Genomic DNA, 24,678 nt, shown 5'->3' on the forward strand with positions numbered 1-24,678 from the left:
CCCACGCACTGAGATTGAAGGTGTGCTCCAATGTGCCTATGGCTTTCGGTTTTGTTTTAAGAATTACTGTCTTTTAACAGTGTGATTTTTTTTTTCTTTTTTTCGGAGCTGGGGACCGAACCCAGGGCCTTGCACTTGCTAGGCAAGCGCTCTACCACTGAGCTAAATCCCCAACCCCGTGATTTATTTTTAAAACGATCAACAGACAGAAATAAAATCGGAGAGACTCATACCCTGAATATACACGGGATGTCTCGGCGTGTAGCATGGATGACATCTGAGGCCAGGACTGAGCTCACAGCAAACTCGTCATCTCTGGCAAGAAAGAGACACACAACACGCGGCTCTGAGAAAGCCCCACACATTTGCTGCCATATTTGCACAACTCATATCACTGGATTGGGGGTGGGGGGGGGTGAGGGGGGTGCTGAGGACAGAGCCCTCTGCCTGGATTGCACGGTCACATGGCCCGCTGTTCCCCCAGCTCTACACCCCACACTTGTCCTGGTACAACCATAAACAAGAAGCAGAAGGTGCTAGGTCCAGGATGGGCTGTTTTCCACCCTCAGTGAGGCCCAGACATTTGGGCTCAGGCTGGGACATAGCATTGTGGTGACTGGAGTAAGAGTGGCCCCCATAGCCTATGGATTTGAACGCTCAGTCACTAAGGAGCAGCCCTGTTTGGAAGGATTGGAAAGATGTAACCCTGCTGGAAGGAGTGTGTCACTGGGGTGGGCTCTGTAAGACACCGCAGGCTCCCTTCAGTCTCTGCTTTCAGATCAGGACGTAGCTCAGCTACTGTTCCTGCACCATGCATGTTCTCATGCTCCCTCACGATGACAATGGACTAAACCCCTGAACCTGTAAGCAAGTACACTGAGCGCTTTCCTCTCTAAGACTCGCCCTGGTCCTCAGTCTCAACAGTGACCGAGACAGCCTTAGACGGCAGGTACCATTTGGGATGGGGACATGGAATGCATGGGACGCTGCCACTGCTGGGTGACTCTGACTCATCTCTGCTCTCACAACTCTCGGAAGGAACCAGCCAAAGACCACGCAGACCTGAGCCTGTGTTGCTACTAGGCCAACTACCGATGTTAGCCAGCTGTTCTGATTTGGCAAAAGGTGGGAATAACGCAGGCCCTTCCCATAGGTGGCACCGAGTGTGCCCGAGGTACCTGGTTAATTCTCATGACAGCTCCTTCTACCTGTTAACCATTCTTCAGAGAAACACGGAGAGAAATGAGCAGGCCGCACAGGTCTCACAGGCCCGCCACTGTGGACGGAGCATTAGTGCTTTGTGGATTAAACCTACCTGAGGTCTAAGACTTGACTGGCGATGACCCCAGGCTGGGTGGACTTCCCTTCTGGCAGGTCGTACAGGAAGAGCTTGCAGTCACAGACCACTGCGTAAGCCCGCTGCCACCCTTTCTTCACGCCTGTGGGCTTCGGGACCTACAGACCAATTGACCACGTGGATCCAGGCAGCACAGGCAGAGACTGCCAGACCCTTAACACTGCTCAGTCTGTGTCCACCTTCTATATGACTGCCCTGGCTCTCCCGACAGCCCTTCCCAGAGTGGTAGACAAGCCAGCCTGTGTCCTGGCTCAGGAGGCTTGGGCCTGACTAGAGAAGCTTGTTAACAGGAAGATAACACAAGGCACCAGGGGTTACTGCATCCTGGAGGCTATGGCTGGAAGAGGACATGGGGAAGCCTGAGAACCTGTGGTTTGCAAGCCCTGCTTGGCTTTGGAGCCCTGACTTGAAGCTCACTGGTCAGCAACCCAGGGAGTTCCTGTGGGAGGGAGCTGTAGGTGGACTCCCCCTGTCCAGTGGTTCTTCGTGACAGGCAGCAAAGTGCGGCTTCAACCACAGATGAGCTGTGATTGCTGCTCTCTACACCAAAGCTAGGAGCCGACCTAATGACCTAATGCAGAGTGAGCCACGCTGGGCCAGAGACGCTGGCTCCACCTACCTTGACGTAGCCCTTGTAGGCTGTGCCTATGCCCCTCTGCACGTCTACGCCGAGAGGCCGCTTGGACTGCTCAGGAGGTATGGGGCACACCTGGGGAGCGCTGTCTTTGCAGGACACATGGCAGGAAAACGCGCAGACTGAAAAAGAGGACAGTCCTACCTTATAACATGCTGCTGAGGAGAGGAGGCAGCATGGCTGAGCACAGGCTCTGTGCACACGCTGTCTATGAAGCTGAGGTGTGCGGTAGGACTTCATAGAAAACAGTTCCCAAAAGGTTTCAGAATAAAGGCTCATACATGGTGCCCACACATCAAGAGGGGCCTCCTGAACAAAAGCACCCACCCACAAAGCCTGCCTCGAAGTCACTCCAGAGCCCGCCTTTACTCTGCACAGGTGACTCCTGATCTGGCCACTGCGGTCGCCTGCACTTCTCTGCAGGGCAATGGTCCCCGTGACACACAGGCCATCAGAAGGCTTAAGACTACTGACAAGTGACAAGCCAGCAGCCAGGAAGGAACTTCTGTAGGAAGGAATGCAGGGCACAGCCAGCGTGTGCCTGGGGCAGCGGAGGCTTTGACCCAGCAAATCGCAGGTCTGTGAAATGGGGCAGGAGCAGGCTCAAGACCTGAAGCCAACCCAGCACGGCGGAGGAAAAGAGGGTTTTTTTGCTATTTAAAAATAATGGGGGTTGGGGATTTAGCTCAGTGGTAGAGCGCTTGCCTAGGAAGCGCAAGGCCCTGGGTTCGGTCCCCAGCTCCAAAAAAAAAAAAAAAAAAAAGACCACCACCAAAAAGACATTAACAGAGTCAATGGCGAGGTCTATTTAGCCTGGGACCTGTGAGGTTTGGCAGGTAAGGGTGACCCTGCCAAGTCTGAGTGGAACTTCTGGAAACCACAGGAGAGAAGAGAAGCTACTCTCTCAAGTTGCCCTCTGACCCTCACATGCACCATGGCACATGTGCCCACACGCTCACATACACAGATAGATAAATGTAATTCAAAAGTTAAGAACAAACAAAATCCCCACACGCCTCGAGAGTGCAAGCTCTGACCCCTGCTGGCGTCTCCTGACTGGCTGGGGGTTGGCTCTGCAGGTACTCTCAGGGTGGTGAGCTCCCTCCTCTGGGGGGCTGCTGTGCCCTGCAGCTACAGTAGCAGTGTGCCCTGCTCACACACTGAGGTCAGTACTCACCCTCACAGGCATAGCCCTGTCGGATCAGCCCAACCATCAAGGACGTACAGTGGCTACACTGGGTGGGGCTGGGGAAGGACTTGATGCTGAACTGGTGTGCCTTGGGCTGCAGGAAAAACCAAGTGAAACCAATCAGGTGACCGGGAACTGAGAAGTGGGCCATCGACTCTGCACTGACTGGTAGACAGCTCGAGAAGCCGCCTGCTTCATGCCCTCCCTCTCCCGAGCCAGAGCTCAAAGTCACACTAGCTCGCTTTAGTTAGCCTTGTTCGGGGCAGACTTGGTGTCCCTGCTCATGGCTGAAAGCCACCGAGATCAGGGCAGCTTCTAGGGAGCAGTACCAACTGGGTTCTGGGATTTGGCCTGGAACCCTGCTTGGGTTTGGCTCTTCAAAGGTGTGCAGGCTTTCAGCTTACAAGAAATGGTAACAGCAGAATCTTGGAAAGACCTACTGCCTTCTGCCAGGACAGAACACTTAGGATGTAACAGACGGGAAGAACTGTGAGGCAAACTGGGAACACTAGGACAGGCTGTGACAGCTGCCTGGCAAACCCCATGGAGTGACAGAGGTGTCAGAGGATGCTACAGACACTGGCAAGACCGTGTGTTTCTTGAGAGTGGGGGAGTGGCTAGCACAACTCCAGGAGCAACAGAGGAGGTGCCAGAGGAGGCAGGGGCTTGGGCATCACCGGGGTTCACACCACTATTACGTTTGTCTGGGTATCAGAAGTTCACAAAATGCACAGCCCCTCGGCTTGGTCCTTAACTCTACACGATCCTGAGTCCCAAAGCTAATTACTCTCAGGTCAACGGGAAAATATCAAAAGACACAGTCTATGCCGGGCATACATAAATGTGGCCAAGCTACAACCTTGGGGCCCCCTCAACTGGGAAACTGACGACCTACAATGCTGTTGCACAAGAGCGAGGAGGCCCAGTTGGGCTTCAAGGCTGGTAAGGAAAGCAAGGTGAAGAGCCACCCGGATACCGAGGTTCAAACCACACTGGGGATGGCTCCACTCAGGCTGGGAAGCATTCTCCTACAAACCACATGGTCCTCGGTGACAACAGACATAACGGACAGGGAAACAACTGGGCCTGAGAGGCCCCCACTGCCTCCCCACCAGCCTGGGACCGACGAGGAAACCGAGGAGACCCTCAGAACTTGAGTGCTTAGGTGTGAAGATGGCAACGCAGATTCTGGACTTGGATTTGTGAAGGATCCTGGCCTGCAGTGTGTATTTAAAGCCAGCACAGATACTTTACACAGCGTTTATCTTCTAAAACCACGAAGGTACCCAGCAGTGTGAAAGGGCCTACCTTTGGTCCAGCCATGGCGAGGGCCTGTGTGTTGGGCAGCGGCACAGTAGACGGCCTCTGCTGTGAACGAGCCGCATCCTAGGAGAAATGTGGACAGGAGAACTCAGCTCGGCCGCCAGGTCCTAGCTGGGGTTTCTCTCCATAGTCTATCAATTATTAACATTCTGAATTTTTAATTTACTACATTGTTGAGACACCTGTTGAGGTCTCCTTCACTCATTCAGCTGATGCTCTCATAGAGCTCTGAAGGGGAGAGACGCATCCATCACAGCTACAACCTGCACAGCAGACCCCAGGGCCCACGGGGCGCCCACAGGGCCCCCACAGGGCATATGGTCTTACCTCCTGCTGTTCTGTGCTTGTGGCCACAGACACTGATGGGGACAAGTCCAACTTTGAAGCCTGTGTTTCCTGATCACTAGCTGAGCTAGTCTGTGAAAAGAAAAAGGTGGCATTTTTTCCTGGACAGTGTATTGTCAGGGTCTAGGGTCCCCTGTGTCCTACCCCCAGGTCTCATCATGAAGCTGTTTTCTCACAAGTATTCTGTCTTTTTTTTTTTTTTTTTTTAAGTATTCTGTCTTTTATGGGGAGTGACAAGTCACTATTACTGCTAGGAATATGTTGCCTGGCCACCCCAACACGGGCCTTCTCTCCTCCAGCCATTATAAACTAGGAACTAGGGCAAGCAGGTTAGCGCATGCCTTTAGTCAGTGCTTTGAGTCTGAGGCCAGCCTAGACTAAACAGTGAGTTCTAAAAGCCAACAAAGGCCACACAGTAGAGACCTATCTGTAAAAAAAGGAACTAGGAAAATCAGCCACAGGCAGTCCTCAGACGACAGAACTCGGTCGATCTATCACACCCACAGAGCCCTGACGGCTAGAGCTTGCACTTCAATGAACACAGGGTTTCCCTCTAACAATCCCAGCACTTACAGGCACCGCATGATTAGCTGCTGTCTGGGGTGAACCTTTCTGTGGGTGTAGCCCTGATACAGCACCACATGGGCACAGTGGGTATCCCTTGGTAATGTACGGAAGAGTCTACGAATCCCCAGCTGAACTGTGTTCTGCTCCTGATCTAGTGGTACAGGTGAGCACCTCAGCTGCAGATCAGACCTGAGGAAGACCCAGCATTCCGAGGGGAGGAGGGCTGGGGACACAGCACAGGTACAACTGAGTACTGCAGGCTAGGGCTGGTAAACGAATCCTCCGAGGACAGGGACATTAATTAGATAGTGAGCAAAGGTAGTAAACACGAGTACCACCCACAGGCAAGTTAAACAGGTCAGCGATCCAGCTGGTGAGGGAAGAGCAAGCCAATGAAGTAATTTTTAGAGGCGTAAAAGCCGTTTCCTTAGTTGTTAATCAAAGGACACAGACTCAGAAGTCAGAGCACACAGGGCACTGTCTCTGAGCAGCCCAAGGAAGGGGAGCTGCCGTCACTTACGTCCTCCCACAAGGCTAGCAGAGAAGATGCAGATGAGGAGGAGAGCGAGTCCTTGGTGTAACAGACAGGAGGAACATAAATGATCATTTCCCACCCAGTAAACCCTGGCGAGAAAGTCCAGTGAGGCTCCAAGGAGACCCAGTTCTAGCATCAGCAACACGTTTAATCTGGCAAAGTTCAAGAGCTCCCAGGGCTCAGCTCTGGAAACTTTTTTTTTTTTTTTTTTTGGTTCTTTTTTTCGGAGCTGGGGACCGAACCCAGGGCCTTGAGCTTCCTAGGCAAGTGCTCTACCACTGAGCTAAAATCCCCAACCCCAGGTCTGGAAACTTTTAACATGGACCCCAATCCAGGTGAAAAGCATTGGTGAGGGTCTAACAGCGGGAGACATGCTGGACATTGAATGAGGGAGGCAGATGAATGTTAACCTCCATGTTAACCTCGGTCCATGCTGTGACTTCCACACTGCTAGATGGCACCGCAAAAGCTACCCAGCTCTCTGTGTAACCCACTTACCCATGATAAGGTTTGGCCAAGGTGAGCAATTACTTTTATAATGTATTTGCTTAAGAACTGAGGACTTGCTGGGTGTGGTGGTCACACCTTTAATCCCAGCACAGGCAGGCAGATCCCTGAACTAGAGGCCAGTCTGGTCTATGGAGTGAGTTCCAGGACAGTCAGGGATACACAAAGAAACTACCTCAAAAAACCAAACCGAACTGAGCCAAGCAAATGGACAAAAAGCAGAGACTTGGCCCAGCCTGGTCTACAGACTCAGTTTAAGGACACCCAGGGCTACAGAGAAACACTGTTGAGGGAAGGTAAACAGCTGAGTGCCCTGAATGACCCCTGGTGCCCTGGAAGTGTTGCACCAAACCCACGTGGTCACCTGTGACTGCTACCGGCTTACAAAGGCGGGATGCCATGCCCACGCCACTTCAGCCAGTAATGCAGCGGCAAAGTGAACTCTGTACAGAAAGAATCTGTCTCCTGTGCAGACCGATGCCAGCCCTTCCTCCCACCAAGGACACGCACACAACATACACAGAGAACGATATAAGCCCGGAGTGTGGGCATTCTACTGTCCTAAGTGGGAAGAGACAGGCTACTTAGAGGGACTCTGATGATTAAAGGCCACCAGTGACCTCTGGCACGTCCTGAACGGGGAGGGACAGTTGTCCAGGACACAGGCGGGACCGTCCACCCTGAGCTGAGATTCACTGCTGGCCCAGCCTTAGGATGGCTCTGAAGTCCACTGAGAAGAGCCTGAGTCTCGGGGGAAAGTGCACAAGGTGTCCTGTGGTCACTGTGTCTATAATCAACTAGGTTAGGGAAAGGGAACTGTCGGTGACGGGGGACAGGCTGAGAGAAGTCAAGTGCGCCAGTGAGGCACTGGCAGGTCGACAGGAAATAACAAGTTAGACACCAGCAGCAGGTGCCTCACCAGAAGCTCTGCTGATGACAGACATTTTCATTCTTCCAGCTCCCACCCCCTTCAGTCCTGGGGATCAAGCCTGAGCTAAGGGTGCACCCTGTCAGGGAAGCAGTCCCAGAACGGGTGAAGGGAGGAAAGCACTGTCCCCAGCACAAAGGCATCTCAGCAGGCAAGCAGTCACACACTGGTCACCTTGACAGGCGGGACCAGGTAAGGTCTTGGTAAACTGCTTGGTACTGAGTCACTTAATAACCATGTCTCCCAGTTCCTCGGAGTCTTCGCTCAGTTCCAACATCTGCAGAGTTCTCCACCTTCACACACGTGACTTCCCTGCCCATGACGTCACCAGGCCCGACTCACAACAAGTGACAGGCCTTCAGGTTTGAGACAGGGTTTCTCTGTTTAGTCCTGGCTTGCCCTGGAACTTGCTTTATAGACCAGGCTGGCCTGATTGCCTCTGCCTCCTGAGTGATGGGATTAAAGGTGTGTGCCGTACCTGGCCTACATTCTACTATTTCAAACTTATTTTCAAAAAACGGTACTCACTCTAAAAGTCAGGTCATGTGCAAGAGGAGCAGTGTTGAAGTACTCAAAGATAGGATCCTGGAAATCTGGAAGTTTGAGCCCTGCAAGGAAAAAAGGCAGACTGAGGCAAAACCATAGACGCCGGTCCTCCCCACGGAACACCACCGACTTGCCAGGCCTGACTGCAGTCACTGAGGCTATAAGAAGGCGTGACTGAACGCAGCAGAGACTCCAGAAAGCAGGTCCCAGAGACCACGAGGAATGAGGAGAGAAAAGAGATCTGAGGTGAGCACAAAGCTGGGAAGACGCCTTTAGCTGCCGGCCAGAGTGTGGTTCCAAATCCACTAACCCCGCAACCACAGCAGACACTCACAAGGCTGGGTGGGAGGATCAGGAGTTTGAGGCCAGCCTGAGGGTAACACAGTGAGATTCACACTTTAAAACAAAATAGGGTGAGGGTGGGGTGGGGGGAAGGCTTGGGGGCTGAAAAGGTGACTCTGGTGGAGAGCACTGGCTACATTTCCTGAGGACCCCGCATCCTCTTCTGCCCTGTGCAGAAAGTGGTGCACAGACAGATATACCGGAAAACAGGAATACACATAAAACAATAAACAGTCAGGAAAATGAAATTAATAAATTCAACAATAGGGTCTCGTGTAGACCAGGATGTAGAGCTTACAGGTCCGTACACCACACCTGCTTTGTGTGGTGTTGGGGATCAAACCCAGGGCTTTGTGCCTGTTAGGCAAACGCCCAGCTACAACCTTAGCCCTAGAAAGGCTACTGCTTAGCAAATGTCAAAGTAGGAAAAAATATTGGCAACTTATCAAAAGAATTTCATCCTCAGTATACAAATGCCTCTGAAATGGTAAGACGACTCCAATTTTAGGAAACGCGCCTTTCCTATACTGAAACGATACCCATTTAGAATGGAGAATCTCGAGCGTGAAGTCCACTTTGATTGTGGGCTGCAACAGGTCCTCACGTCCCAGACAGATATGACCTGCTGCCTTCTGATGTGGACCAACGCCTCACTTCTTTTTTTTTTTTTTTTAAAGATTTATTTATTTATTATATATAAGTACACTGCTGCTGTCTTCAGGCACACCAGAAGAGGGCATCGGATCCCATTACAGATGGTTGTGAGCCACCATGTGGTTGCTGGGAACTGAACTCAGGACCTCTGGGAGAGCAGTCAGGGCTCTAACCACTGAGCCATCTCTCCGGCCCCAACACCTCACTTCTAAAGCTCTCACTAACGGTTATGTGCACAGCTATTCATGAGGCACTTGGGAGACGTGAACAGAGGATCTGTGAACTCCAATCTGGCCTAAACTTGGGCTCTGCCTGCCGTAGCCTCCTGTTCAAAGGACAGCATGCTCCAGGTGAGCTGCAAAAGGCAGGAATAGCCCAGCCCACAGGGGCTCAAAGCAGCTGAAAAGGGCCTTTCACGTGACCAGTGTAACTGCGAGTGCGTGCGTGCCTGCGTGCGTGTGTGTTTACTTTCCTTTTCAAAGGAAGAACTGACCAAAAATTATTATTGACTTGGGGGAGGTAATTTTGAACATTTTTTTTTTCAAAAAAAAAAAAAAATTTTTTTTTTCTTTTTTTCGGAGCTGAGAACCGAACCCAGGGCCTTGTGCTTACTAGGCAAGCGCTCTACCACTGAGCTAAATCCCCAACCCCTTTTTTCAAAATTTTAACTTTGGAAGTATTTTATATAACTAAAAATATCTCTAGGAAGAAAACTGCTCCTTAGAAAGGCCGGTATTTAATAATTCAAACTTTTAGATTTTATTTTACCTGTATCTGCTCTAAATTTTTCTTCCATCCTTTTCTTCAGACTTTGCATTTCTTCTAATAATTCCCTGTTTTTGGCTTCTGACTCCTTCAGTTTGCTGAAACGAGACGTAAGCGGCTTAGGTGCACTGGATGGAGACCGCAGTCCCTGTCTCACCATGTGCCGGAGTGTGAGGAGGGCAGGGCTCTCCTGGCTTCCTAAGGATGGTGGAGATTGCTGAGAATTCTCACTCCCGAGAATGGCGTGGCCGACCTCCCCAGTCGGCACATCCCAGAAAGCTCAGAATTATGAATTCAAACACAGAATTTACAGTCATGGCTGAGGGGCGAGGGAGAGCAAGTCTGTATCCCCAGCAACCAGGAGGCAGAGACCTCTTAGGAGCGGGGGTCAAGGCCAGTCTGGGCCACATCAAGACTGTGCCTTAACACCAACGAAACAAAAACTCCTAATGAGGTCCTGGTCAAGGAGTGCAGCCCAGGAGAGTGTGGGTGAGCCTCTGACTGTCATCTGACCATAAGCACACAGTCCAGACACCTTAGCTGTCTCCTTGGAAAAGGCTTTCCCATGACTGACACCAGGCGACCTAACACGAGTGTGGAGCCCCAAGGGCTGGCTCTTAAGTAGGTCTCCAGTAAAATCTGGCCAGGACAGCAGGACTCAGCATAACCACCCATCAACAGATGACACTGAGCTTTTTGCTTCACCTCCATTTGCCTGCACCTTGGTCTTACCACCTGTAGAATGGGGATAATATTTTCTTCAGTGGGATGTATGAGGGGCAAATGCAAGGCAAGTTCTCTACCACTGACCTTCAAGGCTTTAAGGCTGTTTTATAGTCTATGCTGTCCCCTTACTCAAGAGTCTCCTGCCTCAGCCTCCTGTGTGCTGGGATGACACGTGCGCACTGAGGGTCCTCACTACTTCCTGAGGTCACTCAAGTGCACTCTTTCCTGCAGGAAGGGCAGCCTGACTTGTAATAAGCACTAAGTGTTATCATCCGACAGACTTAGGGACCTCATGGTTCCTCTGGGTGGCAAGGTTTCCCAGGTGACAAGAACAAAGCCTACTGACCAGCTGCAGGCAGCCTCCAAAGTCACACCGGACCCCAGTTCCTCTGAGGGTCAGACGCTGTAAAACCAACCTTTCGAAGGCTAGGCTGGTGTCTTTGACCTTCCTCAGCTCCTCGTGAACCAGCTGCTTGGCACGGATCTCTGCCTCGAGAGCGGACTGCAACTCCAGCCGCGCAGACATGTCCAGCTTCTGGCTCCGACGGACCTTCCAGAGTGGGTCCTGTGGCAGTGTGGTCAGAGAGTACAGGACACTTTAGGTCACTTAATAAAGCGAGTACAAACGAGGCACCTTTTCAGTCTTACACCTCTACTATCATATTTATAAACGAGCGTAATTGGCCTTGTTTTTAGTTTTAATATTTGTAATTTTTTTTTCTTTTTGTGGTGCTGGGGAATGAACCCTGAGTAGGGGCACACCAGGTAAGCACCCAACCACTGAGATAAAACTCCAGGCCAGTATTGTGTAACTTCTTATTTTTTCTTAGAAGGCTTTTCCCCATTATTTTGTATGTTTATGTACTGCATGCATGTGTGTTTGTGTGGCCAGGTAACGGAAGTGCCCATGGAGACCAGAGCCCTGGATACCCCGGAGCTGGAGGTACAGGGGGCTGTGAGCTGCCAGGCACAGGGACAAGGAGCCGAGCTTGGGTCCCATGGATGGTCAGTATATCTCTTAACTGCCATCTCTCTCCTGCCCTTCCTAAAAGTCCTTTAAACTGGGCTTTAAGGTGAAGGTGGGGGTACAAAGTTTTAATCTCTCAGAAGGCAGAGGCAAGGGCATCTCTGTGAGTCCCGGGCCAGCCTGGTCTATATATTGAATTCCAGGCTGGCCAAGGTTACTAGTGAGACTATGCACATCGGCATTCTGTCTGCGTGAATGGATGTGCACTACATGTGTGCTTGGTGCTGGCGGAGATCAGGAGGAGTCACAGTCCTTGGAACTGGAGTTACAGGTGGTTATCAGCCACCATGGGAGTCCTGGGAACTGAACCCAGGTCCTCCGGGAGGGCAATGAGCATACTTCACTGCTGAGCCGTCTCTCTAGCTCCCCTGAGAAGGGGAGACTGGGAGCTGAGGGTGGTGGCTCACACCTGCAATTCCAGCAGCACTCCCCGGCTGAGAGGCAAGAGGACCCCGAGTCTGAAGACCAGTGGCTGCTTGTACAGTGATTTCTAAGTCAGTCTGGGCCACATCACGAGATTGCATTAGGAAAAGGTAGTGACTGCCCCAAAGCTGTGGTGGGGAGAAACATTAGGAGTGTGGCTGCTGCCTCACAGGAATAAGGGCAGAGTCAGGTCCCCATAGAGCCCAGAGACTGACACCCTCAAGCTCAGAACAGAGCCAAGGGAGTGCGTAGAGGACGTCCTCAGTAAAGGGCCCTGTGTCAGCCCGTCCTGCTCCTCTGAGGTCATAGCTTAGCTCCTCATCAGGTTAACAGCTAAGAGATGAGCCCTGAGCCCACGAGATGCTTGGCTGACAGCTGCCACGTGTCCTGCAAGCCGCACGAGACCTGTGCACAGGAATCAAGCTCCATACTTGCTTATAATAAAACCAGCAGTGAGCTTTCCAGGAGAAGAGACCAAGGTTTAGACAGCACCTTACCAGTGTCCTGGATCCCAAACTAGAGCTTCTCAAAGTCTCAAGCTCTTCGGTCATCTTAGAAGCAAGTGCTTGAAGGTAGCCTCTGGCATCTTTCTCATCGCTGACCCTGCACAGGGAATGGGTATTTATCTTAAGAAGACGAGGGGTGTCTGCTTTCCTCAGGACAATGCCTGTCACTGTGGCTAGAACAGCAGCTGCTGCTATGGAGTGCACACTGCCTCTGCCCCATCGTAGGTCTCTCCACTCGTGTACAGTGGCTGCGGGGGTGCTCCCCTGTGTGTCACCCACCCGTGGTGCATAAACAGTTCAACCCAAGTCCTAACAGGTCTCCCACCCTTAGTGCAGTGTGAGGGCCACTGCTTCCCAGAGGTTGGGATTCAGGCAGATGGCAGCAAGGTGCACCCCAGCCTTCAGGGAAGAGTTCGGCCCAGACAGCAGCCTTTCCCACATCGCCAGGCACGCACCACTGAATAATCTCTGCAATCTGCGCCTCCCAGTGAGCGACCGACTCCTTCTTGGAGGCCAGGTCCTGCAGCTCGTCCTCCAGCTGTCTGTTTTGGGCTGTTAGTTTATCCACAAAGGAACAGAGCTGAAATCAAACAACGTCACCACATCACATGTGTGTCTGGCACCTCTTCCCCACAGCACAGTGAGCCCAGCTCTGCTGCTGATCAGCACTGGGGGCTCTCAGTTCCTAAACCAAGCTTCGGTTCAGTAAAAATCTAACCAGAGAAATGACAGAGATGGGGAGGGGAGCTTTTCAACAAATCAAAGCACCCCATCTAAATTCTCAAAATATTTAACATTGGCACCAGGCATCCAAAGACCCGAGAGAGAACGACAGCAACATCCTTCCAACAGCAACATCTCTCCAGGAGTGACACCCCCTCCCCCCAGTAGCTATATTCCCCGAGTAGCATCGTCTCCCCAGAAGTGATGCCCCCCAGCAGCGACGTCATCAGCAGCGGTACAGACATCAAGTCACCTTTTCGTTTTCTGCTGTTAACTTCTTGTTCTCGTCGAACAGCATGGCCCTCTCCCGTTCGTACTTGTCTTTCATGGCACCTATGGCCTCCTCCATCTCACTGTGCCTGTGGAGGTGAGGGAGAGAGCACTCACCCACCGCCTGCAGCATGGCGGCGAGCTTCCGTTCTCACCTGGAGATCGCAACACTTACCGTTCTCGTTTTGACTTTTCTAACTTATCTTTCAGCATCAGGACCTCTTTCTGCAGGGCCAACTGGTGGCTTTCAGATTCGTGCACCTCCTTCTTCACATTCTTTACTTCTAGCACATGGGAGGCCTCTCGGCGGACCAACTCCTCCTCATAGAACAAGACTTTCTTCTCAAGCTCTGACCTGATTTTGGAGATCTCCTGCTGATGTTCTAACGTGGCACCCGGCCCCCGGCCTCCTTGCTTCACCTTCAGATAAAGGTTGAAATAAACCGACAATCTCTGTGTCAAGGTGACTTTTCTTCCTCTACTACTAGCTGGTGTCTGGGACTGTACCAGGTAGAGCAGCCAGTGTGGAAGGTGGGGTCCTTCTAACAAGCACAGGCAAGGGTTGGGGATTTAGCTCAGTGGTAGAGTGCTTGCCTAGCGAGCGCAAGGCCCTGGGTTCCGTCCCCAGCTCCGAAAAAAAGAAAAAAGAAAAAAGAAAAAAAAAAAAAGAAAAAAAAAAAAACAAAAAAAAACCAAGCACAGGCAAGTTTGGGCGACGGCAGAGCGTGGCACAGACTCTGTGACTGGGGTGACACCGAGGTCCCTGCTCTTAGGAGCAGGCAGTGGGAGGTGGTGACAGAAGACCATAAGGAAGGGAAGAAGGAACGTGGTGGGCAGAGGCTGTGTGTAGCGCCATCCCGGCTGGCGTGCATCCTAACTAAGCACAGGTGTGCGGGGGTGACATGGCTGGGGAAGGCTCCCTGGTGGCTGTACGTGAGGAATGTGGTACAGACAGGTAAGAGCGGGCACAGAGCCACAGGAGGCAGTCTAGGAAATGGTGCTGCTGAGAGCTGGATCGGATGGTGGCAAAGATGACAGAGGAATAAATGCCTTGGGCTCAAAGGAGAGAGTTGCCATGACAACTACAAGGATCCCCAGGCTCCAAAGAGGCAAGTCGCCCCTCCTCAGGCCACACTGCACTGAGAGCGGACGGTGGCCCTCACTCAGGACTGCCCCTTCTCTTGGCCTTCTCACCACCCTCGGAACCCATCAGCCAGGCCTAGGTGATGGGCAGCTTGCTCCTGCCACCTCGACAACCGGACATGGACTTTACCAGAACTGAGCATGCCCAGTGTAGACACAAGGACAGGAAGGAGGCAACATCTGCTAACTTGGCAGTGCTGACCACAAGTACTTGAAGCTTCTACACGAAAACGAACGTGGCTTTTGTAATGAAAGCTGTTAGAAAGGCAGTGGCCACTTCCTCCACTTCCTCTCATTCTGCCACTTCCTGGAAGTTGCTATGGGAAACACTAGTCCAACCATGTTTGAGAGCCCATGCCCCCGGTGCACAGGGAGAGAACCATTACCTTGAGGGTCTCGAGCTCGCGCTCCATCTGCTTAGAGAAGCTCTCACTGTGCTCTCGAAGCTTCCTCTCCTTGGAGGCCTCAGCGACTGCGTCCTCAAGCCGAGCTTCCAGCTAAGAAAAAGCAGGTCTCCTTTTTATAAAACAGAACCTGCCCCAGGGGCCACTGTGGAGCAGACCCAGGGAGGTCTCTATATAGACTTTCCTTTGCCAGATTCACCATGAGCTGAAGGCCGACAACACTTTAACTGGAATGAATGCCCAGGACGACTAGTAATGAGAGAAGCCTGCGTTCTAGTTGACCAGATAATCTGAGGTTCAAACTCAAGGAAAGCCCCCAATCTGTAGAAACAATTCTGACATGTGAAGGTGTAATTAAAAAAAAAAATATTACACTGCACAATTTAGTTTATAAATGAAAAACCCACGTGCCCATAATCCAGCGTTGACAGGTGACAATTAGCTAAAGATCAAGCTTGTTTGGTCTGAGCCTGAATTCTCAGGCTGTTTTAAAACAAAGTTCAGGTTCCCTGCCACTGCATCCTCGATTCTTAGGGGTCTCACTACCTCGAGGTGTAACTCCACTGACACCACCGCAAGTGCATCTGGGTTAAAAAATCAACTAAGAAAACAATTAGGTATTTGGGGTGAACGAGTAGCCCAGACATGAAGGGTGATCACTGCAGGCTGCTACGTTCGCATCCATCGAGCGCATTTAACGGAGCTTAAGTCCCCGCCTGTTGCTAGTAGGCCACGGAGCCTGCCAGGGCAGCAGCACTCCAGCACCCAAGTCCCCATAAACCAGCAGAGGAGCAAAGCACCTCCCCTCTAAGTACATAGCCATTAGTCAGGCACTAGGAGGCTGTCCCTGCCTGCCGACTTCCTTCCGACCCTAGGAACCCACACAGTGGAGGAGGAAGCTGGCTCCTGCAGCTGTCCTGTGCCCACATGCTCATCCTCAAAGCAAATGAAGAAGAGCTACCTCTTTCCTAGACTTCTCAGACTTGCGGATATCCTGCCTCATGGAGTCAATCTTCTGCATGGCCACCTCCATCTCCTCCTCCTTGTCACGGAGCTGCCGGGACACCTTCTGCTTCTGTGACCTCAGCTCTGCCATGCGCTCATTGAGCTCTGAAAACTCCTGCAGGGCCCGTTTTCGCTGCTGATGAGCATCTTTGAGTTCTTTGGTCTGGGATTTCAATCGCTCTGAAGCTTCAACCAATTGCTGAAGGAATAAATTCTCTGTTTTACATTTGCTTAGCAAAGGCTGAAACCCAGAAGCCGTGTCTGGTCATGAATTAGGTGCTCAGCACCTGAGCCAGTCCTCCTCAGAGTCCTTACAAACAGGCCTCCTCACACACAGCCTTATACACAGGCCTCTTCACAGAGTCCCCCTCACATACACTCCTCCTCACAGAGTCCCCGTCACACACAGTCCTCCTCACAGAGTCCCCGTCATACACAGTCCTCCTCACAGAGTCCCCGTCACACACAGTCCTCCTCACAGAGTCCCCCTCACACACAGTCCTCCTCCTCAGAGTTCCCCTCACACACACTCCCCCTCACACTCAGAAGGACTGTGCTGCTACCTTGTGCAATTCTTCCTTCTCCTGCCGTGCCAGGCGGTACTGCTTCTCCAGGCCCTTCAGCCGTTGTGTGGAGTCTTCATGCTCCTGGCGAAGGGTCACGGTATCCTCGAGCTGTCGTTCGAGCCTGTTTGAATCTGGACAGAAGAGAGTTGGATTGTGTTCCTATGTGTACAGTGAGTTTGTGTTAGCTGATTTACTGAGCCGGTGATTCACAGGGAAGTAGTCTTCTTCACTAGTTTTCATGTACTCTGTGTGTGTGTGTGTGTGTGTCCCTGTGTGTATGCTACAGTGAGGGTGCAGAGGTCAGAGGCCAACTTGTGGGACTGGTGTGGACTGAAGAGTGGCAAGCGCCCACTGCACCACTTTGCCAGTTTCGAGATGTCCTCACTCAGAGGCCTTTCGCTTCCCTTCACATGGCGTCCTGCATCACATACTCCCCTCCTGGTGGGCTTCCTGAGATCTAGCCTCATCACTTGACTCTCTGCTCACAGACGGACCTCGGTGTGCCTCAGGCCCTCTGCCATCCAGGGAGGGAGGCAGCACGTCATTCAGTGAACGGCAGATTCTGTCCGCCCCCTTTAAATCAGGATGGTGGGTGGGGTCTAACCAGAAACGGAGCAGACAGACTCCAAGCGCAACCTGGAGACAGAGGTTGACTGAGGAGCCTGCCTACCCAGCGTGGCTCAGAAGTGATCCACGTCCGTAGGAGTTCTCATGAGCAAGAACTGTAAATAGGACTGGAAGGCGCTGGGGAGAGGCTCGCTCAGCAGCTGGGGCCTTGTTCTTCCAGAGGCCCGGGTTCCGTTTCCGTTCCAAGCACCCGCACAGTGGTGCACCACTACCTGTAACTCTTGTTCCAGGGACTATGACTGCCTCTCTTGGCCTGCACAGGTTCCAGGCATGCACACAGTACACACATACACACAGACAAAGCACTCGTGCACATAAGGAGAAGCAGAAGTGCAGGCTGAACCCCTGCGTTCTGAGGCAGTGGCCAGGTGAGTTCAGAACAAGGGAAGAGTTCATAGGGAAATGACGTTATCAGAGCCAAGTAAGGTGAGAAACAATGTTAAATATAGACAACTCACCACAACTTTATATAAGCTTGCAAAAGTTTGAGCTTTTCCCCCTTAGAAAGAAAGATTCTGAAAATAGACTAATACTCAAGAACAAAGAGCACCAGGCTGGCACCTGGAGGGAGGGCCCACCTGTATGAGGGAGCACCCGTCTCCCAGAGGGATCACCCACCTGCCATTTTACTCTTCATGCGTTCAAGCTCTTCATTCAGCCTCTTGATTTCCTTGTCACGGTTTGAGTTGCCCAGGGCCCGTGTGGAACCGTGAAGGGACTGCACAGTCTGGGTGGACTCTGAGGAAGGCACAGCATTGAGTGGCCAGCCACGTGTGCAAGGCGGGACCCTAGCCCGCATCAGGCCTGTCCGGCCACTCACCTTGCAGCTTCCGGCTCAGCTCTAGCTTCTCCTGTTCCAGCCTTCGTATCCTTCGCTCGTAAGCTTCGATCTGCAAGCTGTTCTCCAAATCCCGCTGCACATCCTCATCTTTGGTTAGCGTGTTAGACTGTATCATGCTCTTCAGAGAGCCTCGGTCAGAAAAGCAGCTGCAAATGAAGCAACAGGCTTTCTTATCTACTGAGAACTGGCAGTGGCTTCATTAGCATCCAGACTTTCTGGGATGAGAGGTTTTTAAAGAAGCAAACCAGTACCTGTGAAAAGACTCTATTGTGTGAAGAGCCAAAGTTAGACAAGAGCCTCCTCACTACTGTGACTAGGCGGGGAGTGGAAGCCGAACAGGAGGCACCAGGGAACCGATGCTGACTTGGAAACCACTGCTTGCATTTGAATGGAAAAGCGAAAGGAGGGGTTTTGCTAACAAGCTGGGCTTACAGGCAAGTATGGCTCCCTGGTTCTGCCTCTGACCAGTTGTGCCACCTGGGAGGGCTGCTGACAACTTATCTTTAGACCTGTGGAGCAAATGGCTCTGACTGAAGTGCTCTGGACAAACGGCTTAGCTGTGGCTGATCGGCTGACTCAGGTTTGACTCTGTCTGACGGGCAGGCCTGGGCCTCACAGTGAGCCCGGCACCCCATGAGTGGGAATGCACTCTGGACACTGGATCACTGAAAACGCCTGGCACTTGGTGCCAGTCAACACTGTGGCACCAGAGATCAGAGCTGCACACACCACATCAACACCACTGGCCGAGGTCACACATGGAGGGATGTTCCTGGAACTGCCAAGTTCACATCACAGGAGGAGCTGAACTCCAGCTCACTGATGGGCAGTAGGAGCCAGGGTTGCAGGACTGACAAAAGGTAGCAGTGAGTTCTAAAGGCTCCTGAGCTGAGCACGAACTGACCAACAGCTGTGGCTACCACTGGCTTTCACTGGATAAATCCCACCACCTGACAGCCTACACGCAGGAGCTAACCAGCCATAGCCTGTGGACCCAATCCTGTTCCTGAACTTCCTATGAACCTTTAAGAATGTTTTCTATGTGTCGTGTCCCATCCTCCAAGAGCAGGGATGGAACCTGGGGCCTCATGCACGCTAGCCAAGCGTTGCCGCTGAGCTACCTCCCCAGAAGTTATCGTATATGTATACATGTTGTTGCCTATGTGCCACATGTATACAGTGCCCAGGGAGCCAGGAGAGGGCATCCAAACCCCTGGGAGCACCGTTACACAGTTGGGCTGTCCTGTGAGCGCTGGAAAGAGAAGCCTGGTCCTCTGGAAGAGCAGCCTCGATCTTAACTGCCAAGCTACCTCTCCAGCCTCAGACGTATATACATAAAGGACTGTAGAAGGAAAGATGGACGTGTGAGAGAACAGGAGATGCATAGTGCTTAATGACAGGGACACAGTGCTGACAGGTGACCTTCCCAACAGTCTGGAGTGTTCTTACACAACCTGAGGGTAAGCCATGGCAGGACAGAGACACGCAGTCAGAAGCGCAGAGCACGGTGACCTAGGCCACCGCTGGCGTGGTGGGATGCGGTACAGTGAACCTCTGCAGGACAAGGACACTCCACAGAACCATCGTGTGCTGCAGTTGTGTGAGCCAGCGAGTCAGTCAACTGCTCCATGCCAAGCACGGCCACCGGACACGTATGTACAGTGGTTATCAGACCCTGGCTCCATTAGGTAAGGAGAATTTCAGGTCACCACCAAGTGTGTGCTCTGTTGCCAACCAAAGCACTGTGGTGTAGCCTGCGACTGTGTTCACTATTTTGCCTTTAACAGAAAAAGCTGGCTGGTGCTGATACCTATAGTCACAGCAGCCCACAGAAGAGCCTCCGTCTCCCTGGAGCCCCAGCCCCGGCCCTTATGGCTGTGCCTAGGGGAGAGCGATGAGAAGGACCACCCAGGCGTACCTTTCTGTCGTAAATGTAAAGCCAATGAAGGGTAGGTGCAGTCCCGAGAAGCCCGTGTGAGAGCCGGGAGGTAAGATTTCCTGTGCAAGAACACAAACAGCGCAAGTGAGACAAACCGCCCTTCGAATACGCAGCACAGTGCCACAAACAAAACCCCGGGCCGCCACCACTGCCCCACGCTGAGCTCCAGCTGCATGAAGGAGCAGCTGGCAGGACGGCTCAGCAGGTAGGGCTGGCAGGCCACGCCTCCTGTGCACCCGAAGCCTTTACATACACGAAGCAGCCATGGGACAATAAAACTGTGGCACAATAACAGATCTAACATTGAATAAAAAGTATAAAAGACGAAGAAAAAAAAAAGCTACAATAAGAGCACTTAGCTGAAGGCTTTAACTGTCGAACATAAAAACAGTGCGATGTCTGACAGGGTCTGACTATGCACATCTGGCGGGGCTGGTCCTGACCTGAGGGAGATGTACTTGCCTGTCTCCCAAGAGTGCTGGACTAAAGGCATGCGTCACCACACCCAGCTGCTTTAATTTGTGTGTGTGTGTGTGTGTGTGTGTGTGTGTGTGTGTGTGTGTGTGTGTGTGCGTGCTACATGTGTGCATGTGTGCATGTGTGCAGTCACCTGCAAAAACCAGAGGAGAGTGTTGGAGCCCTACAGCTGGAGTGGCAGGCAGTACTGAGCCGCCTCACACGGGTGCTGGGAGCGGAACCTGGGTCCGTCTGGAGTCCAGGCAATCTTGACTGCTGGGCCGCCTCTCCGGCTCCAGTTCTGCACTGACTGACTGGTTGAGCAGACAGCAGCAGACACTGCTGACTCAGACCCACCGTGAAGCAACCCCAGGAGGACATGGGCCTGGCACTCACGATGTTTCTCAGCACGTCATCGTCCACATCGAAGTTGGACGTGTCAGAAGGGCTGCTCACATCGGGAATGTAGGGTGCTTCCAGATTCCGTATATTTTCCCAATTTAGACCTTCAAAGAATGCATGTTTCTTAAAGTCCTCTATCCCGTTCTGCCCGAGCCGGCGCTCTCTGCTGCATATTAGTCTCTGGATGAGGTCTTTCGCTTCTTCAGAGACGTCAGTGACGTGGGATGGGAACTGAAACCGCTCCTGGGGAGGAAGGGGCGGCCAAAAGCAGTCAGGAAACTCCGAGATGTGTGGAGGAAGGAGCGGCCAGAGGACAGCCAAGAAAACCCGAGATGTGTGAACAGCACAAGAAGTAATCCTGACCTCATAATTAACCAGGTGTAAGCTGAAATTACAACCCCTTCCCTGAGATGGAGTCTCTCTGTGTAGCCCAGGCTGTCCTCAAACTCAGAGATCCACCTGCCTCTGCCTCCTGAGTGCTGGGATTAAAGGCTTGTGCCACCACTGCCTGACTAAAGCTAGGGAATTTTAATTCCAAAAAGGCCAAAACCATTCCCTTTGGGCCTGCAAGAAAGCTTGTGGGTAAAATACACTCACTTGCTTTGCAGCCTGGAGTTGGATCTCTAGAACCAACATAAAGAGAGGAGAAAACGCCACAAAGGGGATGCCCTAGCTTCCAACATGTGTTGTGGCACATACATCCACATACATGTATTTCATACACGTAAGTAAATTAATTAAAACAGAGTTTCATAGCTGAACAGCTAAGTGAGATTGACAGATTAGATTTCTGCTATCAAAACAGCAAGGAACAAGTGTGCCGTGGGGATTCACGCCGAACGGCCCGCAAGCCCGCACAGCGCTCCACCAACACAAGCAGCACGCCGCAGGGCTGGAACACAGGAGACATCGCTGAAGCACGTCTTCCTCTCTGTCCCATGTGTGCAGTGCCCCCACCTTATGCTAATGGGTTCTCACACCTCTGCCCCCCTCCCTGTCCCTCCTACCCAGCTGGCCTCCGACCACCCACCCCAGCCTGTGAAGGTGACAGAACAGCATACAGCATCATACCTCGTGGTTCATGATCTTTCCATATGTCTCCACCAGAGACTCTGCATAAAATGGCGTTTCTCCATACAGCATCTCATACATGCAGACGCCCAGGGACCACCAGTCACACTCGGGCCCGTATTTGCCCATGCCATCCTCCATGGCCTGCAGGATCTCTGGTGAGATGTAGTCAGGTGTGCCCACAGCCACGGAAGACTGAACCTTGGAGGGAGAAGGGGTGATGAGGGAACCAAGAACATCACTAATATTTCCAACCATGATCCTTAGAGAGCAGCAGCAACAGAAAACAAAACAGTCGTGGAGTAATGGCGGTGAGTGACCAGGGATCAAGGCCAGGTGATTTGACAGGACACACACACACACACACACACACACACACACACACACACACACACACCTCAAACTGAATACTCAGCTCCCCTTTAACCACAAGCTAAATTCAAAAGCATAGGGTGGTCTTCAACAGAAAATACCTACAGTGCCGTCATCGTTCATCTTCAAGCACGAGCCAAAGTCAGCCAGGCGGATGTGACCGTTGACATCCAGAAGGACGTTGTCGGGTTTAATGTCTCTGTGGGTGAGATAAGCAGAATGTGTTATCAGTGCTACCCACCGGGTGCACAGAGTGAGCAGCCGTGACCAAGCATGTCACCATTGGCACCCCTTCTTCCCGTCTGCACGTCGACCCCTGCCACCTGCCCCTGGCTAAGTTCCCTGAGTATCTCCTGTCTTCTCGAGGAGGCTCATCAGCCACAGGACCAGAAAATGACATCTCAGAGCCAGGGGCTGGCTCAACAGTAAAGGGTGCTTGGACCCTCAGTCTCTGGACCCCAGCAACCACTGAGCAGCCAATGCCTGTAAGTCCAGCTCGGTGGGTCTCATGCCCTCTTCCGGCTCTGTGCTCTCATTCCCTTTGTTCTCCCTCGTTCTCTCTCTTCTCTCTCATTCCCTCTCCTTCTGTCTCATTCCCCGGCCCCACTCTCTGTCAGCACTGCCATGGTGGCAGCCAGTGTAGTCGGTGGAGAACTGTAAAAGGAGATCAAAGGACATGTAGCACCGAGGGAGGCGGTGAAGCGAGGGGAGATGTGACAGTGCCGCAGGCTAACAACCGCTCTACAGACTGAGCAGCCGTACACTGCCAGCCACCACAGCAAACGGCACCGTCTCGCAGCCAAGGCAAGCCGCACAGAGCCCACGCAGTCAACTGCCTTTCTAATGCCTAAATGCTGGGCTGAGGTCTAAGGATAAGATCATTACAGATTACACGGAAGCGAGAGAACACGCCCACCAAAGCCATGCTCACGCCAGCAGCATGTTTCCAGCAGCACACGTCCAACAGCCAAACCATATTTGGCATCCACTGCAGGATTACGTGTCAGACTGCACTGCCGCCATATGGGAAAGCCCTGCATGGGAACACAGGGATTCCACTACAAATGCAGAGGAAACAGCATTTCACACACTACGGATCGGAAAGCAAGCAGGTATGTCTTCTGATCCAGAAATACTGGTTCTGGAATTACTCTGCAGACACGAGATTCTGCTACCCAGGGCCATACTGTGTGCAGCTGAGACACAACAGATCACCTAATGCCCACACCCAGGGTGTCTGCACATAGCAGCAGACAGACGTAACAGGGGCTGGAGGCAAGGCATGGCAGTGGAGAGTGCTCGCTAACCTCCCAGAGGGCTCACTGACCTTGAGGAATGCACTGGAAATAGGCAGGCAATCAGGGAGAGAGGTGGACAACTTCCTATGGCAGAAGACAGACTGGGGACCTGGAAGTAAGGTCACCCAGTGCCAGCAGTGAAATGCAGCCCAGTTAGAACCCATCAGGGGCCACTCAAATGGGAGGAGACCCGCATGGGTTCAAAGTGCCTTTTCAGGGCACACAAGGTGCAGGAAAAAGCAAAGGAACCACTGGGCAACCTGGTTCGGCGCTGTCCCAGAGCTGATGGACGGTATCTGCTGAGTGTGAACTGAAGAATGCTTTACTGTAAAACCAGAGGACCAGCATGCCTGTTCTACTGCAGGAGTGGGGCACAGCACTCTTTAAAAGTACCACGTTCATAAAACAAAGGGAGGATGAGGAAGGGTTCCAGATTTAAAAGGGGAGAAGGTGGGCTTAAGCGTGACCCTAGATCTGACTCTCACTGGGGACTGTCCTTAGTCTTAGGCACCAGGACCCGTGGTCTGCAGCTGATGCTGTGGGGAGGCTACGGAGGCTCGGCCCTGCTGGAGGAAGTCTGTCACTACAGGTGGCTTTCAGAGAGTGACAAGCCACTTCCAGCTCCGGCTTCTCTTTGCTTCGTGCTCTCAATTCAATGTGTGCGCTTTTGGCTTCAGGGTCCTCGGCCCTAACCCTGCCACCATGCCTCTTCCCCACCTGGGACTGTAAGCCAAAAGGAACTCCCTCTTTCTTAAGGCCTTGGCTGTGGTGTTTCACAGTGACAGAAGAGTAGATATATAAGGATCACGGGCCAATGTGAGCACAGACAGCGACGAAGACCAAGAATGAGCTTCCCTGGCCGGGGAAAGGGGCACAGGCCCTTAATCCCACCACTCCAGAGGGAGCTCTATGAGTTTGAGGCCAGCCTGGTCTACACAGCAAGCCCAAGACAGCCAGAGCTATATTATAAAGACCCTGTCTCAAAACCAAAAACCAAACCAAAACAAGAGGTCTCCTGAGGCTAGGCACACTCTATGAAGAGAATGTACCTAGTCCTAAAGCGCTAACACACACAACATGGCTCTGGAAAGATGCTGTGCACAGTTGTGTGTGCACACGGGAGAGGGAGAACTGGGCAACGTGACAGCGGTGTGTGAATCTGGGCAGATGCTTTTCTACTTTTCTTG

The 24,678-nt window shown here is 52.3% G+C and overlaps 1 protein-coding gene across 5 annotated transcripts in view; it reads right to left on the reverse strand.

Moving 5' to 3' along the window:
- The window catches only part of Cdc42bpb (CDC42 binding protein kinase beta), an 82,082-nt gene that overhangs the window by 11,334 nt on the left and 46,070 nt on the right, over positions 1–24,678 (reverse strand). For 3 of the 5 annotated variants that reach the window (XR_015621663.1, NM_053620.3, XM_087551970.1), the window contains 22 exon segments: positions 22,299–22,392; positions 21,822–22,022; positions 20,745–20,993; positions 19,872–19,951; positions 17,933–18,099; positions 17,731–17,850; positions 16,483–16,616; positions 15,876–16,118; positions 14,897–15,007; positions 13,543–13,787; positions 13,351–13,456; positions 12,830–12,954; positions 12,366–12,471; positions 10,835–10,983; positions 9,696–9,790; positions 7,914–7,993; positions 4,831–4,920; positions 4,489–4,566; positions 3,169–3,274; positions 1,977–2,113; positions 1,316–1,455; positions 234–315 (listed from right to left, as the gene is read on the reverse strand). Coding sequence is in view for 3 of the 5 variants with exons in the window: in NM_053620.3 (NP_446072.2) it covers positions 234–315; positions 1,316–1,455; positions 1,977–2,113; positions 3,169–3,274; positions 4,489–4,566; positions 4,831–4,920; positions 7,914–7,993; positions 9,696–9,790; positions 10,835–10,983; positions 12,366–12,471; positions 12,830–12,954; positions 13,351–13,456; positions 13,543–13,787; positions 14,897–15,007; positions 15,876–16,118; positions 16,483–16,616; positions 17,731–17,850; positions 17,933–18,099; positions 19,872–19,951; positions 20,745–20,993; positions 21,822–22,022; positions 22,299–22,392 (2,938 nt within the window). In the remaining 2 variants the exon portion in view is untranslated. 5 annotated transcript variants of the gene reach the window in all.

Source organism: Rattus norvegicus, chromosome 6 (assembly GCF_021556685.1).
Source record: "Rattus norvegicus strain SHRSP/BbbUtx chromosome 6, alternate assembly SHRSP_T2T, whole genome shotgun sequence".
Classification (NCBI taxonomy): domain Eukaryota; kingdom Metazoa; phylum Chordata; class Mammalia; order Rodentia; family Muridae; genus Rattus; species Rattus norvegicus.